This window comes from Mobula birostris, chromosome 4 (genome assembly GCF_030028105.1).
Source record: "Mobula birostris isolate sMobBir1 chromosome 4, sMobBir1.hap1, whole genome shotgun sequence".
NCBI classification, from domain to species: domain Eukaryota; kingdom Metazoa; phylum Chordata; class Chondrichthyes; order Myliobatiformes; family Myliobatidae; genus Mobula; species Mobula birostris.
Genome location: NC_092373.1, coordinates 138,694,080 through 138,714,076, shown reverse-complemented (window position 1 = coordinate 138,714,076; position 19,997 = coordinate 138,694,080). Strand labels below are relative to the sequence as shown.

At 40.4% G+C, this 19,997-nt stretch overlaps 1 protein-coding gene across 5 annotated transcripts in view; it reads left to right on the top strand.

The window, feature by feature from the left end:
* LOC140196032 (NEDD4 family-interacting protein 1-like) overlaps positions 1-19,997 on the top strand; it is a 97,934-nt gene that overhangs the window by 61,262 nt on the left and 16,675 nt on the right. For all 5 annotated transcript variants that reach the window (XM_072254736.1, XM_072254732.1, XM_072254735.1 and 2 more), the window contains one exon: positions 12,518-12,623. In XM_072254736.1, coding sequence (XP_072110837.1) covers positions 12,518-12,621 — 104 coding nt within the window. In that variant the 3' untranslated portion in view covers positions 12,622-12,623. The remainder of the gene's footprint in view (positions 1-12,517; positions 12,624-19,997) is intronic.

Sequence of the window (19,997 nt, the reverse complement as noted above, 5' to 3'; positions counted from 1 at the left end):
AAATTGCTTGTTTGTATTTTTTGTTTATGTGTTTATTTTCTGTTTTTTATTTTTTTCACATTTTGTCTTCTTTTGCGCATTGGTTGTTTGTCAGATATTATTAGTGTGTAGTTTATCACTGAATCTATTGTATTTCTTTATTCTACTGTCAATGCCTGCAAGAAAATGTATCTTAGGATTGTATATGATGACATACACATACATTGATAATAAATTTACTTTGAATACCAAAGGACAAGCAGCTAAGAATTTTTTAAAACTTTCATCTCTTCACATTCTTAATGGAAGACAATATTTTTATTGACAGAAAGACATAATACAAACATGTGAAGTATTTTTCAAGCAATATCCTTAACAGCAGTGTCTGAGTTTAAGATATATTAGAAAAACTATATTGTAGATACAATATCAAGGTTAGTTGGACATTTTAAAAAGAGACAACTAAACATTTTCCCATTCTCTCAACAATGGTCACATTGCCATATCTGTTACATGAAGATTTTAGCAGTCATTTTATGCCTTTGCATGATAGTCAAAACAAATGATATTGAATTAGCTCCTCAATTTAATTCACTGACATCAATTGAAACTAAAGAAGCAATTGGGGTACTTATAATCTCCCTACACTGAGCAGAGGAAAAGAAACATGAAATATAAGGCTTGAAAGGTCTTTAAATGGGTTCAATGTAATTATTTATTTCCATTCACATATTTTCAGTATCTCTGAGGGGAAAATTGCTAGGAGTGGAGAGAAAAATTTGATTAAAACAGGCATGGTTTTAAGGTGTCTACATCATCATTGTGAACATTTACCATGCTCGCATCTGATAGGCAGTGACACTGTAAAAGCTCAGTTTTGAAGCTGAGAAACAAATGGCCCAGTTTACCTAATCGAACATCTGCCTATGTATCACAGATAATCCATTTACCTGCAGGCCCACTGAACTCCTGCCTGAGCCAAAACTCTGTGTTCCTTACCAATCGTCAGCATGTAGGTTGAATCCACATGATTGTTTTCTGTGCAGGATTACAATCTGGCCTGTCTCAACATTTCAGACAATTGAAAGGAAATCCTTGGAAACATTTCTTTGTTGCGCTCTTTTCTGTGGGTGGAGAGAGACCTCATACTCAGACCCAGCAGTAAAATGTTATCATGGAGTTCCTTGCCAATCACCTATGGAAAGGTTAAATTAACACTGTAAATATATCTTCCCAGCTTAATGAGGCCTGAGGTCCATTCTATACTCCTTCCTTTACAGCTGACTCCTCACCTCAACGAAGACCTACTCCTTGGATATCATCCCATTTCAGATTCCCTGTTAGTGGCCTACAGGGTCACTTCCCTACCACTCCGCCAAGTTCTCCTAGATCCAGCACCACAACCCCTCGATCCCAAACTGAACTGTAAATCCATCTTCCTTCTGCAGTCAATCTTATAAGACCAGAGTGCCTTTACCACTCAGCAATGGAGGTATGATGATAAGACTTCAGTGGTCTCTGAATGAAGAGGCAGTCTACTAACAGCTTTATGCTCTTGAGCGATTAAGCTCTGAGTGACCAAGTGGGCCCAACATATTGGCGCAATTATGAAGAAGGCACGACAGCAGCTATATCTCATTAGGTGTTTGAGGAGACTTGGTGTGTCACAAAAGACACCTGCAAATTTCTACAGATGTACCATGGAGAGCATTCTAACTGGTTGCATCACCATCTGCTATAGAGGAAAAATAATCTACAGGAAGTTGCAAACTCATTCGGCTCCAGCATGGGCACTGGCCTCCTCAGCATCGAGGACATCTTCAGAAGGCAATACCTCAAAAAGACTGCATCCACCATGAAGGACTCCCATCACCCAGAACATGTCCTCTTCTCATTGTTACCATCAAAGAGGAGGAGGTACAGGAGTCTGAAGACATCCATTTAACATTTTAGGAACAGCTTCTTCCCCCCACAATCAGATTTCTGAATGGGTATTGAATCCATGTAGACCACTTTCTTTTCTTTTTTTTTACTCTTTATTTAATTTAAATTTTATATGTATATATATTTTTGTCTAATATTTTTTAGTTTATTATTCTTATTATTAGGTATTGCATTGTACTGCTCACATGAAACAACAAATTTCATGACATCTACCAGTGATATTAAACCTGATTCTGAAAACTTTCATTATTGCGGCTTTATTTATTTAATACCGCTGCATCCAATTTCTCCAAAACCAGGAGCACCAATATACATGTAAGTCCGAAGTATCATCTTGACCCATTCATTTTTTAAGATGAAGTACACCCTAGTTTCGTCAGGTACTCTTATTCTTGTTACCCACTCATGTTCCAGAATCTATCCTCTAATGTTTATGCAGCTCAAGTGCGCAGGAACGAGTACAGGGGTGTACATCTGCGCAGTTAAACTAGCTTGCTTTTGAAGGCAGATGTTGTATCATATGAATAATTTTATCTTTACCTTTTGTTGTCTGCTGTCTTTGACTCTAATACTGCCATTGTGCATACCAGTAGATTGACAGGTTGAAGAGTGTAGTTGCGCCAAAGGGAAGAAAGAAAACTCATCCTATGATGCAACAGGTCCTACGGTTACAGTAGTAAGAGTATCCATCGCCTGGTGCACATTCTTCTATCCATTAACATCTGTTATTGATATGATTTGCTGTGCCCTTAACAGAAGATCAAAGCAAAGTATTGTGATTTACCATGTGCTCAGGATAAATAGGTCTGAGTAACAATAACTGATTGATGTTTCCCATATTGCTGCCGATCATTATCATTCTCTTCAAGTTTTCAGGAGACCTCATATCTTCTTACGCATACTTGACTCATTTGATTGCAGAAACACTCACAGATATTGATGAAGGTGCTATCTTATATTTTAATCAATCTAGATGATGTCTCTGCATGTTGCACATGTAGCAGCAAAAAAAAAGCATGGTAAGATTTCCTGAAGGGAGAAATAATTTGTATCCACACATCAGGAATAATTTTTGAATAAAATGGAATGAGAGCAGGTGAGTGCAGGAGAGGAGGGTAATTGAGCTACAGGCTTTAAGCATTTTAATGTTTATACATGTTCCACCAGCTTAAACATCTAAGCCAAGAAATCATCATGAGTTGTAGAAAATGTATTTCTTCCAATAAAAAGCTCATGAATATACAGTGATTAGTTAAACGTTGATCTTTCAAAGCTGAAAACTGTAAGGGTCCCTTGTTCCATTGCATCATATAGAGTCTTTTGAGTAGAGACGATCCGCAACACAGATCAGTAAGGTAGCTCTAGCAGAAACATATAAATTAGTCACCACATGAATTAGTAGGAAAGAATGCTTATAACATACAGCACAGAACAATACATAGTACACATTCTAAAGGGTCTCTACTATGCTTTGTTCTATATTTTAGCATTTCTAGCAAAAAGAACAAAGAAATATTTATCCACAACTTGCTTATGCACCATATTAGATATGGATGCTAGCAAAGCAATTACTCAGTAGAAAACACATAAGCAGGCTGGTTCTGACAAATAACATACACAAATGTTGATTAGCCACAAAGCCAGAGAAAGAAAATGTAATGTTTATATTTTATGGACAATTAATAATTCAAAACAATATGGAAAAAATACAAGCTAATTTTCTTCTTATCACACAAGCTGAAATACTCACCAGGCACTGTTCACTGCCCTGTCACAACACACTCTGTTTCCTGTCCTGTCCCCACACTCTGCTCACTGTCCTGTCCCCACACTCTGCTCACTGTCCAGACCACACAGTCTGTCCAGTCTCACATCCACACTCTGCTCACTGTCCTGTCCCCACACTCTGCTCACTGCCTCATACCCACACTCTGCTCACTGTCCTGTCACCACACCCTGCTCACTGTCCTGTCCCCACACATTCTGCTCACTGTCCCGTCCCCACACTCTGCTCACTGTCTCACACCCACACTCTGTTCACTGTCCTCTCCCCACACTCTGTTCACTGTCCTGTCCCCACATTCTGCTCACTGTCCTGTCCCCACACTCGGTTCACTGTCCTGTCCCCACACATTCTGCTCAGTGTCCCGTCCCCAGACTCTGCTCACTGTCTCACACCTACACTCTGTTCACTGTCCTGTCCCTACACTCTGCTCACTGTCCCGTCCCCACACACTTTTCACCGTCTCACACTCACACCCTGCTCACTGTCCTGTCCCCACACATTCTGCTCACTGTCCTGACCACACACTCTGCTCACTGTCCAGTCCTCACACTCTGCTCACTGTCTTACACCCACACTCTGCTCACTGTCCCGTCCACACTCTGTACTGTCCTGTCCCCGCACTCTGCTCACTGTCCTGTCCCCACGCCCTGCTCACTCTCCTGTCCCCACATTCTGCTCACTGTCCTGTCCCCACACCCTGCTCACTCTCCTGTCCCCACATTCTGCTCACTGTCCTGTTCCCACACTCTGCTCACTGTCCTGACCACACACTCTGCTCACTGTCTTACACCCACAGTCTGTTCACTGTCTCACACCCACACTCTGCTCACTGTCCTGTCCCCACACTCTGCTCACTGTCCTGACCACACACTCTGCTCACTGTCTTACACCCACAGTCTGTTCACTGTCTCACACCCACACTCTGCTCACTGTCCTGTCCCCACACTCTGCTCACTGTATTACACCCACACTCTGTTCACTGTCTCACACCCACACTCTGCTCGTTGTCTTACACCCACACTGTGTTCACTGTCCTGTCCCCACACTCTGCTCACTGTCCTGTCCCCACACTCTGCTCACTGTATTACACCCACACTCTGTTCACTGTCTCACACCCACACTCTGCTCACTGTCTTACACCCACACTGTGTTCACTGTATTACACCCACACTCTGTTCACTGTCTCACACCCACATTCTGCTCACTGTCTTACACCCACACTGTGTTCACTGTATTACACCCACACGCTGTTCACTGTCTCACACCCACACTGTGTTCACTGTCTTACACCCACACTCTGTTCACTGTCTCACACCCACACTCTGCTCACTGTCTTACACCCACACTGTGTTCACTGTCCTGTCCCCACACTCTGTTCACTGTCCTGTCCCCAAAATGTCAGCATGGATTCCTTAAGGGAGCATCTTTCATGACAAATCTGTCCAAATTATTTGAGGAAATAACAGGCTGGAGAGTCAGTGGACCTTGGGTATTTGGATTTTCAGAAGACCTTTGACAGGATGCCATAAGTGAGGCTGCTTAACAAGGTAAGAGTCCATGGTAGTACAGGAAAGATACTAGCATGGATAGAAGACTGGCTGACTGACAGGAGGCAAAGAGTGCGAATAAGGGAGGCATTTTCTGGTCAGCTGCTGGTGACTAGTGGCTTTCCACAAGGTCAGTGTTGGGACCACTTCTTTTTATTTTTATTTTATATGTCAATGATTTTGTGGCCAAGTTTGCCGATGGTATAAAGACAGCTGGATGGCCAGGTAATGCCAAGGTTGCCAACTGTTCCGTATTAGCCGGACATCCCGTATATTGGGCTAAATTGGTTTTTCCCATACGGGACCATCCTTGTCCCGTATTTCCCCCGCTAAGGTAGAGCATTCCTATGAAACTGTTTGTAAGCCGAAATGGCGTAAAGCGGAGAAGCAATTACCATTAATTTATACAGGAAAAATGTTTGAGCGTTCCCAGACCCAAAAAAATAACCTACCAAATCATACCAAAACCTAAAATAACACTAACATATAGTAAAAGCAGAATCGGGAAGATTAAGCCAAAACCGATTTGTAGAAAAATCGGCACATACACGTACGCGCACATAGGTGCCCGTGCAAGGCTTCATGGTCATGGTAGTCCTTCTCGGGATAAACACAAGTGTCCTGTATTTGACTGCTACTTTTGTCCCTTATTTGGGAATGAGAAAGTTGGCAACCCTAGGTAGTGCTGAGGAAGCAGGGAGTCTGCTGAAGGACTTAGACAGATTAGGAGAATGGGCAAAGAAGTAGCAGATGGGATGTAGTGTAGGGGAGCGTATGGCCATACCCTTTGGTCAGATGCTTAGAAGCGTAGACTATTTTCTAAACAGGGAGAAAGTTAAAATAAAACAGAGGTGCAAAGGGACTTGGGAGTCCCCATGCAGGACTTTCTAAAGGTTAACTTCCAGGTTGAGTCGGTGGTAAGGAAAGCTAATCCAACATTAGCAGTCATTTCAAGAGGACTAGAATATAAAGACAAGGATGTAATTCTAAAGCTTTATAAGGTATTTGTCAGACCACATTTGGAGTACTGTGAGCAGTTTTGGGCCCTTTATCAAAGAAAAGATGGGCTGGCATTAAAGAGTGTTGTGGTAGTTAATGGGTTAACCCTATGTCACTGTGTTAGCCACTCCCAGATGGGAGGAGTTCACATATTGTACAAGTAGTGTTATCAATAAAGTTCAGTTGAATAGCCTGCATACTGGCCTCCTGGCGTGCACTCTCCACTCTCCCTCAATATTGAACATAACATGGTGTCAGAAGTACCTGATCATCGATGATTTTGGGCTACAGACCAAGGGAGGTCCCCAACAAGAAAGAATTTACAGTAAGACTGCCTTGTCCATATATGACTATGAAAAATATCCAAAGTCTTATCAACCTAAACTGCCTATTTGTACGCACCATGAGCCAGAGCTGAGTACTGACCAGAGTTACTTGGCAAAGCCTTCAGGCTGCACTGAAAGGTGGATACAGTACACTGTAATAATCTGTGGGCACCTTCCTAGGGAAATGCACAGAGACACAGACACTGCTGAGAAGTCAATCCCTCAGTCAAACTTTTGTAGTCCAAATAAATAAAATACTAAACAAACAAACAGAAAACTAGAACAAATGTCTGCAGTACCTACACCTACTTACCCTATAAAGCTCCCTGAGCCATTTGATTTCTCTAAAACAGTGGACTTTGAGAGATGGCTCAGACACTTTGAGAGAGTTTTAGGTTTGCAAACAATCTCACTCAGGCTTCAGATGAGCATCAAGTGGCCGCACTGATATCTTGCAGGGGTGACAAAGCAGATGACATCATGGGGGAATTAGGACTGACAGGTGCTCAGGAAAAGGAGTACAAAACAGTGCAGGCCAAATTCACAGAATATTTCACAGGATATATGAGAGGAAGCAAGGTGCAGTCAGAAAGACTACAGAAATAGGGGACAGTAATGTTCCACTCAAATAAAACATACAAGTGAAACAATGAGCAGGTAAAATGTCTAGCTGCAGGCAATGTGGCAAGTCTCCACTCTGCGTTAAAGAGCTTCATCCAGCAAAAGAAGAGAAATGTTACCAATGCAATAGAGTTGGCCATTGTAAAAGCCAGTGTCACTCAAAAGCAGTTCATGAGGAGGTAAAAGAAGACTATGATTCAGATGAAGAGGGAGAGCTTTCCTTGGAGCTCTAGGTTCAAATGGACGTGGCTGGTGTACTTTGGTTCGGTTGCAAAATGAGGCAGTAATGTTCAAATTGAACTCAGGGGTAGATGTCTGATCACAAAACTGGTGAAAAAAACAGGCATTGCACTAAACCCAACAAAGAAGGTGGACATGGGGCCAGGGAAACAAACTCAGTGAAAGGAATGCTTTCTACTCCCATCCCTAACAATGAGAAACTGTTAAAAGAGAATATCTGTGTTGCTTAGGATCTCTTCTTACCACTACTGGGATAACATGCTATTAAGAAGCTGATCCTTATTGCAAGGTTGCTTTGCTAGAGAAAGTTAAGTAGAAAGAGAGGTACCCAGCATTCACGGGTCTTGGGGTACTGAGATAAGAGTACCTTATCCAACTGAAACCAGGAGTGACTCCCTATCTCTGACCACAGTGAGGCATATACTATTCCCATTGATGGACAAAGTCAAAGCTGAACTTGAGAAAATGGAAGTGTTTGACATCATATCTAGAGTGAATGGACTTACTGGTGTATGGGCACTGTTCCTAACCCCAAGCCAGATGCCACAGCGACGAACTGTGTGTTCTAACAAAATTGAATAATGCAATGAGGCAGGAGAAGTTTATTCTTCCCTCTGTTGAGCAGGCATTGGATATGTTGGGTGGAGCAAAGTTCTTCACCAAACTAGATACAAACTCAGGGTTCTGGCACATCCATTTAGATCCCGAGTCACAGAAGCTCACAACGTTTATCACAGTATATGGATGCTTAACTTCAAGAGACTCCCTTGTGGCATCTCATCAGCCCCTGAACTCTTTCAGATGAGGAGGAACTAGATTTTGGAGGGACTGGAAGGAGTAGTCTGCCACATGAGTGATACAATCATCTTCAGAGGCTCAAGTGAGGATCATGACAAAAGAGTAGAAGCTGCCCTGGAGAAACTGAAGCAGGTTGGAATCACCCTGAACAAAAAGAAATGCAAATTTGCCAAGTTGAAGGAGAAGTTCTTAGGCCACCAACTGTCCTTAGAAGGAATGCAACCAGATTCAGCCAAACTGGCATGAGTTTCGAACATGGAACAACCTACAAGTGTATCAGAGATACCAGTTTCCTTTGCATGATAAACCAGCCAGGAAAGTTCATAAACACGAGGAATTCTGCAGATGCTAGAAATTCAACACACATCAAAGTTGCTGGTGAACGCAGCAGGCCAGGGAGCATCTATTGGAAAAGGTACAGTCGATGTTTCGGGCCGAGACCCTTCATCAGAATAACTGAAGGAAGATCTACTAAGAGATTTGAAAGTAGGAGGGGGAGGGATGGAGCCAAGAACTGGACAGGTGATTGGCAAAAGGGATACGAGAGGATCATGGGACAGGAGACCCAGGGAGAAGGAAAACGGGGAGCGGGGAAAGCCCAGAGGATGGGAAAGGGGTATAGTCGGAGGGACGGAGGGAGAAAAAGGAGAGAGAGAGAAAGAATGTGTGTATATAAATAAATAACAGATGGGGTACGAGGGGGAGGTGGGGCATTAGCGGAAGTTTGAGAAGTCAATGTTCATGCCATCAGGTTGGAGGCTACCTGGACGGAATATAAGGTGTTGTTCCTCCAACCTGAGTGTGGCTTCATCTTTTACAGTAGAGGAGGCCGTGGATAGACATATCAGAATGGGAATGGGATGTGGAATTAAAATGTGTGGCTACTGGGAAATCCTGCTTTCTCTGGCGGACAGAGCGTAGGTGTTCAGCAAAATGATCTCCCAGTCTGCGTCGGGTCTTGCCAATATATAGAAGGCCACATCGGGAGCACCAGATGCAGTACATCACCCCAGCAGACTCACAGGTGAAGTGTCACCTCACCTGGAAGGACTGTCTGGGGCCAAGTTCATTCCAGATTTGGCAGAGAAAACAAAGCCACTCCCTGACCTCCTCTCTCAGAGAAATGTTTGGACCTGGACGCACCACAGGAAAAGTCATTCCCATCATTTAAAGCGCAGCTTATCGCTTTGCCAACATTGGTATTTTTTAATATGAACAAAGCAACCAAGGTTTCAGCAGACACCTCTTCCTTTTGCCTAGATGGAGTGCTCATGTAGCACTGCAGTAGTGTAGGGGAACTGGTGTCATATGCATCAAGAGCACTGATTCCTATTGAACACTGTTATGCATAAATCAAATAGGTATGGAGAGATCACAAAAATGGTATTGGTTATGCATCCAATTATTTTATCTTTTAATTTCATTATATAGCAACTTGTGGTAATTTTTTATGTCTTCCACTGTTCTGCTGTCATTAAACAACAAATTGCATGATGTTCATGATAATAAACCTGATTTTGATTCTGATCTTCTGATCTTCCAATTCTAATGCTCCCAAGAGCAGGCTTGAAGGACCAAATGGCCTACATGTTCCACATATGTTATTGATATTGAGCAACAGTGGTATAACTTGCAAGGCAATAGTTGAATTTCATTAAACTTGACAACCCTACCAAATGGAACAAATAAGACAGGTCAAATGGCTATGCATTACTAAAACCATATGTTGAAATTTTTCATAAATTCACAGAATTATCAATAATCAGTATGCAGCTGGAAGATGTGCAGAGAATTGTTCAGTCGGATGCAGTAGCTTATTTCACAATAGGCAACAGTTGCTTTGTAACTTAGCATATCGTTGCTGATGTACTTCTGATCTGTGCCATTTCTGGATAAATAATGATCCTGATTCATCGTGTCATTGTACTGTTGCTGGCAGTTCTAAATACTTCTTATATTACGAAGCTATTATACTTCTTAAGAAAGCAATAATGTTGGAAAATGTCTAAGCAGGACTGGGAATAATTACTGGGAAAAAATTGCATCGTGGTATGGCTTTCTCCTGCACAAATAATTTTGAGATGTTGAGGGTGATGATTGGTTTTATTGTGGATGACTACTTATTATCCTGTGGTTGTGTTCCCAAAGAGTTACTTGTGGTTTCCTAATGTTTTCAATAGTTTAATTTGGAGTTTCCTAGATGACACATCCTCTCGTCTCTGGCGAGAAGTCAACAGTTGTCGGTTAGCTGACTCATGTGTTTAATAGACTTGCTAGGCATTTCATACTTAATAATATTGGGTTTCATTAAAAACAAATCACTTCAGTAGAATTTTATATTGAAGTTTTATTAAGCTGATGCCCATGCAGAATCATTATTTTTGATATCATTTGGCACTTATTAAGTTTTTTTTAAAGTAAACCCCCCTATGATGGCCGTGGAAGCAAATTTAAGCTTGAACCTGTTAATTAATTGACTTGTTGATCAAGATTTCTCACGGTTTGAGTTGTTAACAAGCAGAATAGGATCTTCACCTGAATCTCTGGGAAATAAGACACACACAGAAAGAAGATCCAGAGACAAGTTCTCTTTGTTGTTGCCTCATATCCAATTCCTCCTCCTCCTACTGCTACTTGGTAAAGGTTATCCTTCCATGGCAATGAAATCATGTGGCATGCAGCTTTGATAATGATGCAAGAGAAACTCCCTGGAAATACTGAATTAAGCCCTCTGAGTGTTCCAGCCAATGAAGTAGCAATGTCGAGGCCCAAATGGGGTAGTGTCCTTTATGCTCATGGCTGTGGTTATAATTTTGCTACAATGACCTCTTTCAGAAGACACTATGGAACCCTTAATGTAATGATGCTGGCTGCACAAAGGTGGACTAGTCAAGTTGTTCACAGCATGGGTGACTTTTTCATATTTAACTCTACAAATTCATGTCACCTGCTGGGCAATGCTATCTAGTTTTCATCATCGTTAGAACTTACTGATTGAAAGTAAGCATGGATCATGTTAGCAATGGTCACATCAATACAGGAGGAATTGGTACAAGCAGAAAAAAATTCTCTTTCAGCCATCCTTATGTACTGTCACCCCCCCCCCCCACCCCCACCCCCGTGTTGGGTTTTACATCCACAGCCCCATAATTGTCAATTTGCTAGATACTTCCATTAGGCAGATTCCCTTGCAGAGAAACGTCTGAATACAGGCCATGAGCGCTGAGCTCAGATTGGGGCATCCTCTCTGTTTGTTCTAGTCTGCATCTACTTAGGCCAGTATTGATGAAACTTAATAAAACTTCAATATAAAATTCTCCTGAAGTGATGTGGTTTTAATGAAGCCCAATAATATTAAGTGTGAAATGCCTAGCATGTCTACTAAACACATGAGGCAGTTACCCAACAACTGTTGACTTCTCGCCAGAGACTAGCGGATATGTCATTTAGGAAACCATTGAAAACATTATGAAAGCACAAGTTACCATCTTTCATGTTCAGATGGTAATGATTTTGGGTGCAGAACTTTTCTATGGACATTTCTACTTAGACCGGTATTGATGAAGTGCCTGCATTTGTTGGATATGAAACTCAAGTATGGTTATCACCATGGTAACTTTGTTTGCTGATACAGAAGGCTGGTTCGCCATTCATTGTAGTTGATGTACAATGGATGTTGTACTCTATTATAATAACATGAATGCTGTCGCAGTTCCTGCTCCCATCATGGTCATGATGGCAAACCTGGAGAGAAACTAATGAGCTGACAAACATTGAGAAATGGAGTCATTACCTTCTAGGATTTAAACTAAAAATACTAATTCTAATGGGCTCATATGTGTGCCTCTGCTTCATACACATACTCATCAAATTTGTAGTTTATTTATTGGATATTTGTTGTCATGAATGAACTGTATTACATTTGGAACAGACACTCATTCAATGGTCAGATCACACAAGTGTATTCAAAGGCAAAGGTATAAATATCCCTGCTGTCTCAGCCTGATTTCTTGTGCATAGTTCAGACAGTGGTTTGTATGTGGTTGTCATTTTGACAGTACATGTCTCTAAAACAAATAGATCCATACATTTCATTAACAATCTGCCACAATATATTGAATTTTATGTTAAGAGCTCATGATTGGGTTAACAGCCTCCTAATGGTACCTGTTGAGAAATAACACTAAATGCAGTATTAAAGACACTTGTATATCTTGTGATATTGTAAGGTAAACTAAAGATGTGTAATTTTTACCTTCCCTTCCTTTGTTTTACAGGGATTTTGCTTTTTACAAACGGTTTCATCAATTATGCAAAAGCTCGGAAAGTAGCTTCGAAGATCGCCAGCTTGAAAAAGTCCAAGTTCCTTTTCATTTTCTAATGGTAAACAAATCATGCCTTTCTAAATTGTGTGGGACTACGGTTTGTATATAGTTGGAATAGTAATTATCTTTCATTAAAATGTGGAAAGGTTTATTTCTGTACCATGAATAATTCTGCCCTGGTCAGAGAATTTCAGATGAACTGACAGCCAGCAATATGGTGGACTGAGTAACAGCTAAGTGTCAAGATCTTAAATGGTGGCACATCCTATCCATTTGAGTAAATTGTGTTCAGTCTTTAGCTTATTGTTCTAGTACTTTGGGCGTGATTTAACCTCTGTGGAGCTTAAAAACAATTGCTGCTGTCTTAATTTTGTACATAATGTTGGGCACCCGGGGGCTACAGTCCTTTAACACCAGTCCTTCATATCTTAAAAAGAACTAGTGTAGATGAAAGTGATGTGCATATACTTAATGTATGGTTGCAAGATTCTCTGCAGTTTTGAAACTCAGCTATGAAAAATGCTAATTTAATAATCAAACGTGATTGGTTTTAGTACCCTGGTAGACACAACTAGGTGTTTCCCTAAATATTTCTCCAATTTAATATATTGCTATCTTTTTCCTGATTTTTATTTCTAATTGTTTTAAATTGTGAATATAACATTTATCTCAGGAGAGTGCAAGATATCCTTGTGATAAAGCAAAGATTTTTTTTTGGTAAACTCCACGAGATTTCCCAGCAGGACTCTCCAAAATTGTAGTCATCGGTAGTTCTTTCAAAGCCTTCTGTTCCATTGAGTTGAATGCCATGTCAATTTCATGGCCCCAATATAGAGCCAATCAACTATCTCTTGCTTTACCCAGAAGCCATCAGAGAGCACATGGATGAAGAAATATAATTACTGATGGTGGAAGCAAAATGTTAAGAGAATGTGTTGTCTGGTTTTCACTGTGAAATAATCTTGCGTTATATGAGCTATGTTTATGATTGTTTCCCAGGAATTATAAGACGTAAATCAGGCCATTCAGGTCAAATGTATGTTATTGTCATAGGGTCATAGAGTACTACTGAATGACAACAGGCCTTTAAGGCCAACTCCTCCATGCCGATCAAATTGCCTACCACGGCTAGTCCCATTTGCCTTTTTTAGGCTCCTGTCCTTCTAAACCTTTCTTATCCATTTAACAACCTAACTGTCTCTTAAATGTTGTAAATGCACTCACCACTACAACTTCCTCTGGCAGCTCATTCCATATACCTACCACCCTCTTTGTGAAAAAATTGCCCCTCTAGTCCCTTGAAATCCTTCCCTTCACATGTTAAATCTATGGCTTCTTGTTTTAGACAAGTTCCCCTACCCCGGGAAAAGTGCTGTGACCTTATCTATGTCTTCAGGATTTCATATCATTATCTTAAGGTTACCCCTCACTCCTTTATGCTCCAGGGATAAAAGCCCCATCCTTTCCAGTCTCTCCCTATAACTTATGGCTTCCAGCTCTATTAAAATCTTTGTGAATCTTTTCTGAACCCGTTAATGTTTGGGACATCATTCCTATAACTAGGTGACCAGAATTGCACACAATACTTTAAGGGTAGTCAGTAACATAATGAATAGGCTCAGGAGCTTGAAGACTCGTATGGCTAGATTTGGGAACAGCTTCTTTCCAACTGTGATAAGACTGCTGAATGGATCCTGACCCGGATCTGGGCCGTACCCTCCAAATATCCAGACCTGCCTCTCAGTTTTTTTGCACTACCTTACTTTCCATTTTTCTATTTTCTTTATGATTTATAATTTATTTTTAATATTTACTAATTTTAACTATTTTTAATATTTTTAATATTTAATATTTGTAATCCAGGGAGTGGTAAGCGCAGAATCAAATATCGCTGTGATGATTGTACGTTCTAGTACCAATTGTTTGGCGACAATAAAGTATAAAGTATAAAGTTTCAACTCTGGTACTCAGTTCCCTGGCCGATGAAAATGAGCATGCCAAACTCTTTCTTCACCATCCTGTCTACTTGTGTCACCCTTTTCAGGGAATTATGTATCTGCAGTGCCAGGTATCTCTAGTCTACAATACCCTCTACCATTCACTATGCAAGCTCTACCCTGATTTAACTTCCCGTAGTGCAATACTTTAAACGTATCTGCATTAAATTCCATTTACCATACCTTGGCCCATGTTCCCAAGTGATTTAAATCCTAGATAACCTTCTTCACTGTCCATTATACCATCTACTTTGATGTCATTCACAAATTTACTAATCATGCTAGTTACATTCTCATCCAAATTGTTAATGTAAATGGCAAATAACATGGACAGAGCACCAATCTCTGTAGCACACAACACTGGTCATGGGACTCCAGCCTGAAAAATAATCCTCCACCACTCCATCACCACCCTTTGACTTCTACCAACTTTGTATCCAATTGGCTACCTCAACTGCAATCCTTCTCGGATCTGTCTAGCATGTGGGACCTTGTTAATGATCTTCTTATAATTCACATAGACAATGTCTGCTGCCCTGCCTTCATCAATCTTCATGGTCAACTGTTCAATAGACAAAATCAAATTCATGTGACATGATTTCCTATGGACAAAATCATGTTGACTATCCCTGATCAGTCTTTGCTTTTCCAAATGTAGGTAGGTTATCTTTCAGAAACCCTTCCAGTAACTTTCCTACCACTGATATTAGGCCCGCTGGCCTATAGTTTCCTGGCTTGTTCTTCAATAAGGCACAAAATTAGCCCCCGCCCACACCCTCCAAGTCTTCCAGATCCTTTGATTATCACTTAGAACTTGGATTCTAAATTCTAACACTTTCCATAAAAATGCTTTTAAACTTTTGATGCTGTTTCAAGTTTGAATGTTTAACTTTCTTAAGTGGGAATATTAGCCCTTTTATGTATCCCAGTTTTATTTGTCATGAAAACTTACAGTTCACAAGCCTGGAAATTAGTCATTAACCAATATGATAATATGCGTGTGCCACTGAATAAGGACATTCATTTAGTGTGCACGGCTAATCATATGCAATGCTCTGAGGTAAAGTCCTTTTGGGAGTTCATCTGAAAGAAGAAAAGATTATAAAATTGAGGTATTACCTTTCTGGGAGATCAATCGACAATGCCTTGCAGCATGTGCTGTGTGCTCATGTTGCATCATAAGGATACAGCCTACTCTGGAGTTCAAGTTAAACACCTGCCTGTCATACTGTCCTATCACACATATTGGTACCTTCTTGATGGACCCTTCATTGTAATCACGTGGTCCATGGCTCACTGGGGAAATGCAGAAATCCAGGACAGTTTCCTAGCTGTATGCCTTAGGTGCCCAGGGATGAAACAGAAGAACCAAATGGAAGTATGAATGAGGGTTTGCATCAGTGAAAGCCTTGCTGGTTAAACTGACTCTAATCCCTTGGCAGCCTGGAAGGAAGCTGTATCTCAAAACTTGAAGATTGCCCTGTGAAGAAAACAGGAGAATGAGTTTGCAGTTTGTTGACTTGAAGATCATAGAATTGACCAGTACTACCTGGAGAGTCATAGCTCCATTTGGAACAATCCTTATGGATCTGTAGTTTTGAACTTATGATTGGGGAATCTAGCAGAATTTGTTGCCTTCGGTCTTGTTGCTTAAATCGTATGGTCAAATGTGCTGCTAAAAGCATTATCTGGAGATGGTGGCATGCATCACTGGGAAACCATATACACTATGGTATTCAAAATGAGTTAGAACTTATTAGTAGAGAAATCAGAGGTCCCATATGGCTCTCAAAGACCTTTAATCAATAGGTGAAATTGCTGTTCTCATAGCTTATCAACTCTTAACAGTGATCAGAACTGTCAGACCATTTTCTTTAGCTGGGTGGATTACAAACTGAAGGAATGCTGTAAATCCAGTTTGATCAATTTCATTATGAGGAACGAAGTTACGCTGTTCAAAAGATGAAGGAAATTTTCCATGTATTGCAATATAATTCCATATAGGAATATATCTTGGAATACCATTCTCACTTATCTATTTAGAATATTGTGTGTGGAGCTGGTCACCTTATTACAGGAAGGTTGTGGAGACTGTTGAAAGTGTGCAGAAGGGGTTTACCAGAATGCTGCTGGATTAGAGAGCATGAGCAATAGGGAATGATTGGCAAACTTGGGTTGTTTTGCCCAGAGAATTGGGCACTGAGGGGAGGACCTGATAGAGGCTTTTAAAGTTATGAGAAGCATAGATAGGGTGGATAGTCAGAATCAGTCAGAATCTTTTCTGTCACAACCACGAATTCGGCAGCACACCAAGTTCAACAATTGTGCTCATGGATGCCTGAGAAATTGGGCTATGGAGTCAACTGACTCTAGAGACTTGCGGTATCCATTTTATTCTTAGTTTTTCTTTTCATTCGCTGTGCAGGCTACGTTTTCCATTTGAGAGTTTTAGTTAACAGTCCTGTTGGGCCTAGCATTTATTGTTTTCTTTTCCTCTTTAACACTGTTCACGTTAAAATCTGTGAGATGTCTCTCACTCTGCACTTGGGCCATATCCGAACCCAATGACACCTTTCCATAGGACAAAAATGTTAAACACCAGAGGATGTACATCACACACAAATTGCTGGAGGAACTCAGCAGTTCAAGCAGCATCTATGGAGAGGAATAAACAGTCGATGCTTTGGGCCAAAATTAGAGGGGGAATGCTTAAAGGTAATATGAGGGGCTAGTTTTACCAGGGGCAGTAGTGGAAGCAGGCAATTTGGTGGAGTTAAACAGGTTTTTAATGAATATGAAGGAAACAGAGGGATATGGATGATATGCAAGAAGAGAACACTTAGTATAAATTGGGATCATGATTGCCTAAATGTGGACTTAAAGGTCTGTCTATTGCTGTATTATTCTATGTTTTATGTCCTATATTCTATAAATGCAAATATATTTGACTGAGTGTAATTTATTTATGAGGTGCAGGCCATGGACTAATCAATTGTAACTAACATATAACATGCCACAAAAATTAGCCCACATGCATTCAATCAGGATCTACAGTAACAAGACTTATTTTTATAGAACAAGAGGTGGGCCTACAAATTAGGCACCATAGCTTTCACCTCACAGACAAGAGCAAGGAGCAAAGCTTACTGAAGATCATTAATGGATTAAAGGTATCTCTATCTTGACACTGATGTATCAACACTGCCTCATTTTGCAATGCTCTAATCATTCACACTCTCATTTTTATTTATTACATCTTTGATTTGTATATCTTTTGTTATATCTTTTGTTTTCTGCACCTTAGTGAAACATGCAATGATATTCTGCCTCACTGATCACCGCACACTTTTCAGTGGTACATGACTCCATCAGAACAGATGATTGGAAGGGAGGTGGCCACACACACACACACACACACACACACACACACACACACACACACACACACAGTGGCCTCCCTCCTCCATGTTTTATATACTACAGGTGAACTGTGGGGAAAACTGATTTCAGGTCTAACGATATTCCTAGCAATCAATGTAGCAATAACAGAACCATTGACTTTGTTTTGCGCAGCTCCTTCCCACTGTGTGCTTTCAAAGAACTTTTCTATTCAATAGGATCCTGAGGTGATGGTGTGCACAGTGACATTTTAAGCCCATCCAACTACATCTGATCCAAGTTCTCAGCAAAAATGTCATTAGAAACAAGTTCAACAAACTGCTTCACTCAGTTTGATAAAAATGAGTCTGAATAGAATAGTTTTTCCTTTCACATTGCTGTAATGGATTGACCTTTTAAGAGGAAGAGAAAATAATGCAGCTACCGTCCAGACTTCTGAAGCTGACTGCTCTCCCCTGCTCCCTCCCACCTCCAGTCCTCCAAGTAATCTTTGAGAACCACACCGAATCAATTTTGTTTTAAATAGAAACTTTTGTCACAATGAATCTCTTGTACTCACTAGAAATGGAATAACCTGCAGCGGATTTACAAGGATGACATTCTCGCTGAGACTGATAACATTTCTGAATGCCAGCCCTCTAGGTAGTGGCATCTGTTCTTCCTCTATTCTCTTTAGTGGCAGCTGTGTCCACAGCATGGTGTTGCAAATGGGAAAAAGAGACTGAATACAGCCAATTACATACCACATAATAGTCCAAGTGTACTGTATAACCACATTAGAGATATTGGAATAATGCCTAGACAATCAAGTTTCTTTAAATCAAGCAAGCTCCGCAGCATGCAGTTGAATGAAAGCAAACATTTTCATTATAGAAGGATTCACTTATGGGTGATTTGAAATACACATTGGATTGATCTGCAAATCCTTACATTAATATGAATATTGTATTGTGCTGTTCTGCTGAAATATTTAATAGAACACCAATCAGGTACAGTATGTTATACTGGTGAACACTTCCCTGCCAAGCTTTACTGATGTCAATCAGAGTAACCACTGGACTCATTTCTGTATCCTCATCTGGTCTGTTTGTCATCGTGATAGCTATCCCTTTTGATTTGCTGTAGGTGTTTATGCAGTAAATCTAAATGAGCACTCTGAAAAGGAGTCTTGATGATAACAACTAGTTTCAGAAGTGAAATGGAGTAATAGCCTTTCTCTGTATGCAGTATTGTTTTGACTGACACATGTACAGAACGATAATAAAAAAAGGCTCCACCCAGACAAGGTAGTACTCTGAAAAATGTCAAGTTCAAAACACCTTGTATTATCTTTTGACAAAAAGATAAAGTATCCCTGGCAGATGCACAAGCAAGGAAGGTTAAAATTTGTTAAAAAAAAAACAAGTTTTTTTTAACAAATTTTAACCTTCCTTGCTTGTTTTTTTTTTAGTTATTAACTGAATTTTGCAGTCAACAGTAAACAAGAAGAAAAAATCAACTACTTGCACTTGTTTGGCAACTTCTCTCCAGCTTTTAGACTGGAACTTACAGTCTTCAGAAACTCACTTTGGAACGCAGCTGTATGAAGAAAATATGACATGGCAGGTCTTCATCCCTTCATTAATCAGTCTTAGATGTTATTTGTGACCCTTGTAATCTGAGAACCAAGAAATGTAAGTTAAAATAGTTCATAAAATAACAAATCATCTACAGACATTAGGGGTATTTAAAGAGAAAGAAGATTAATGTGGGAAACTGGTCGGAAGCATTGGATGAGGCCTCGGTCAGCTCAGCCATGTTCTCATTGAACGGCAGTGCAGGCTTGAGGGGTCAGGTGGCCTACCTCTCCTCCTATTTTCTTACATTCTTAACTGAAAAACTAAAAAAAAATAAAGAGGCAGAACCTGTCTTCTGCATTAGCTGCTTAGAAGTTGAGCAGAGAAAGGTGAGTACAATGGAAGAGAATGAAAAGAAAAATGTTAAACATAGTAGTCAGATTTTCATCAGTAAAGTATCACTCTCACTCTCCATTTTCA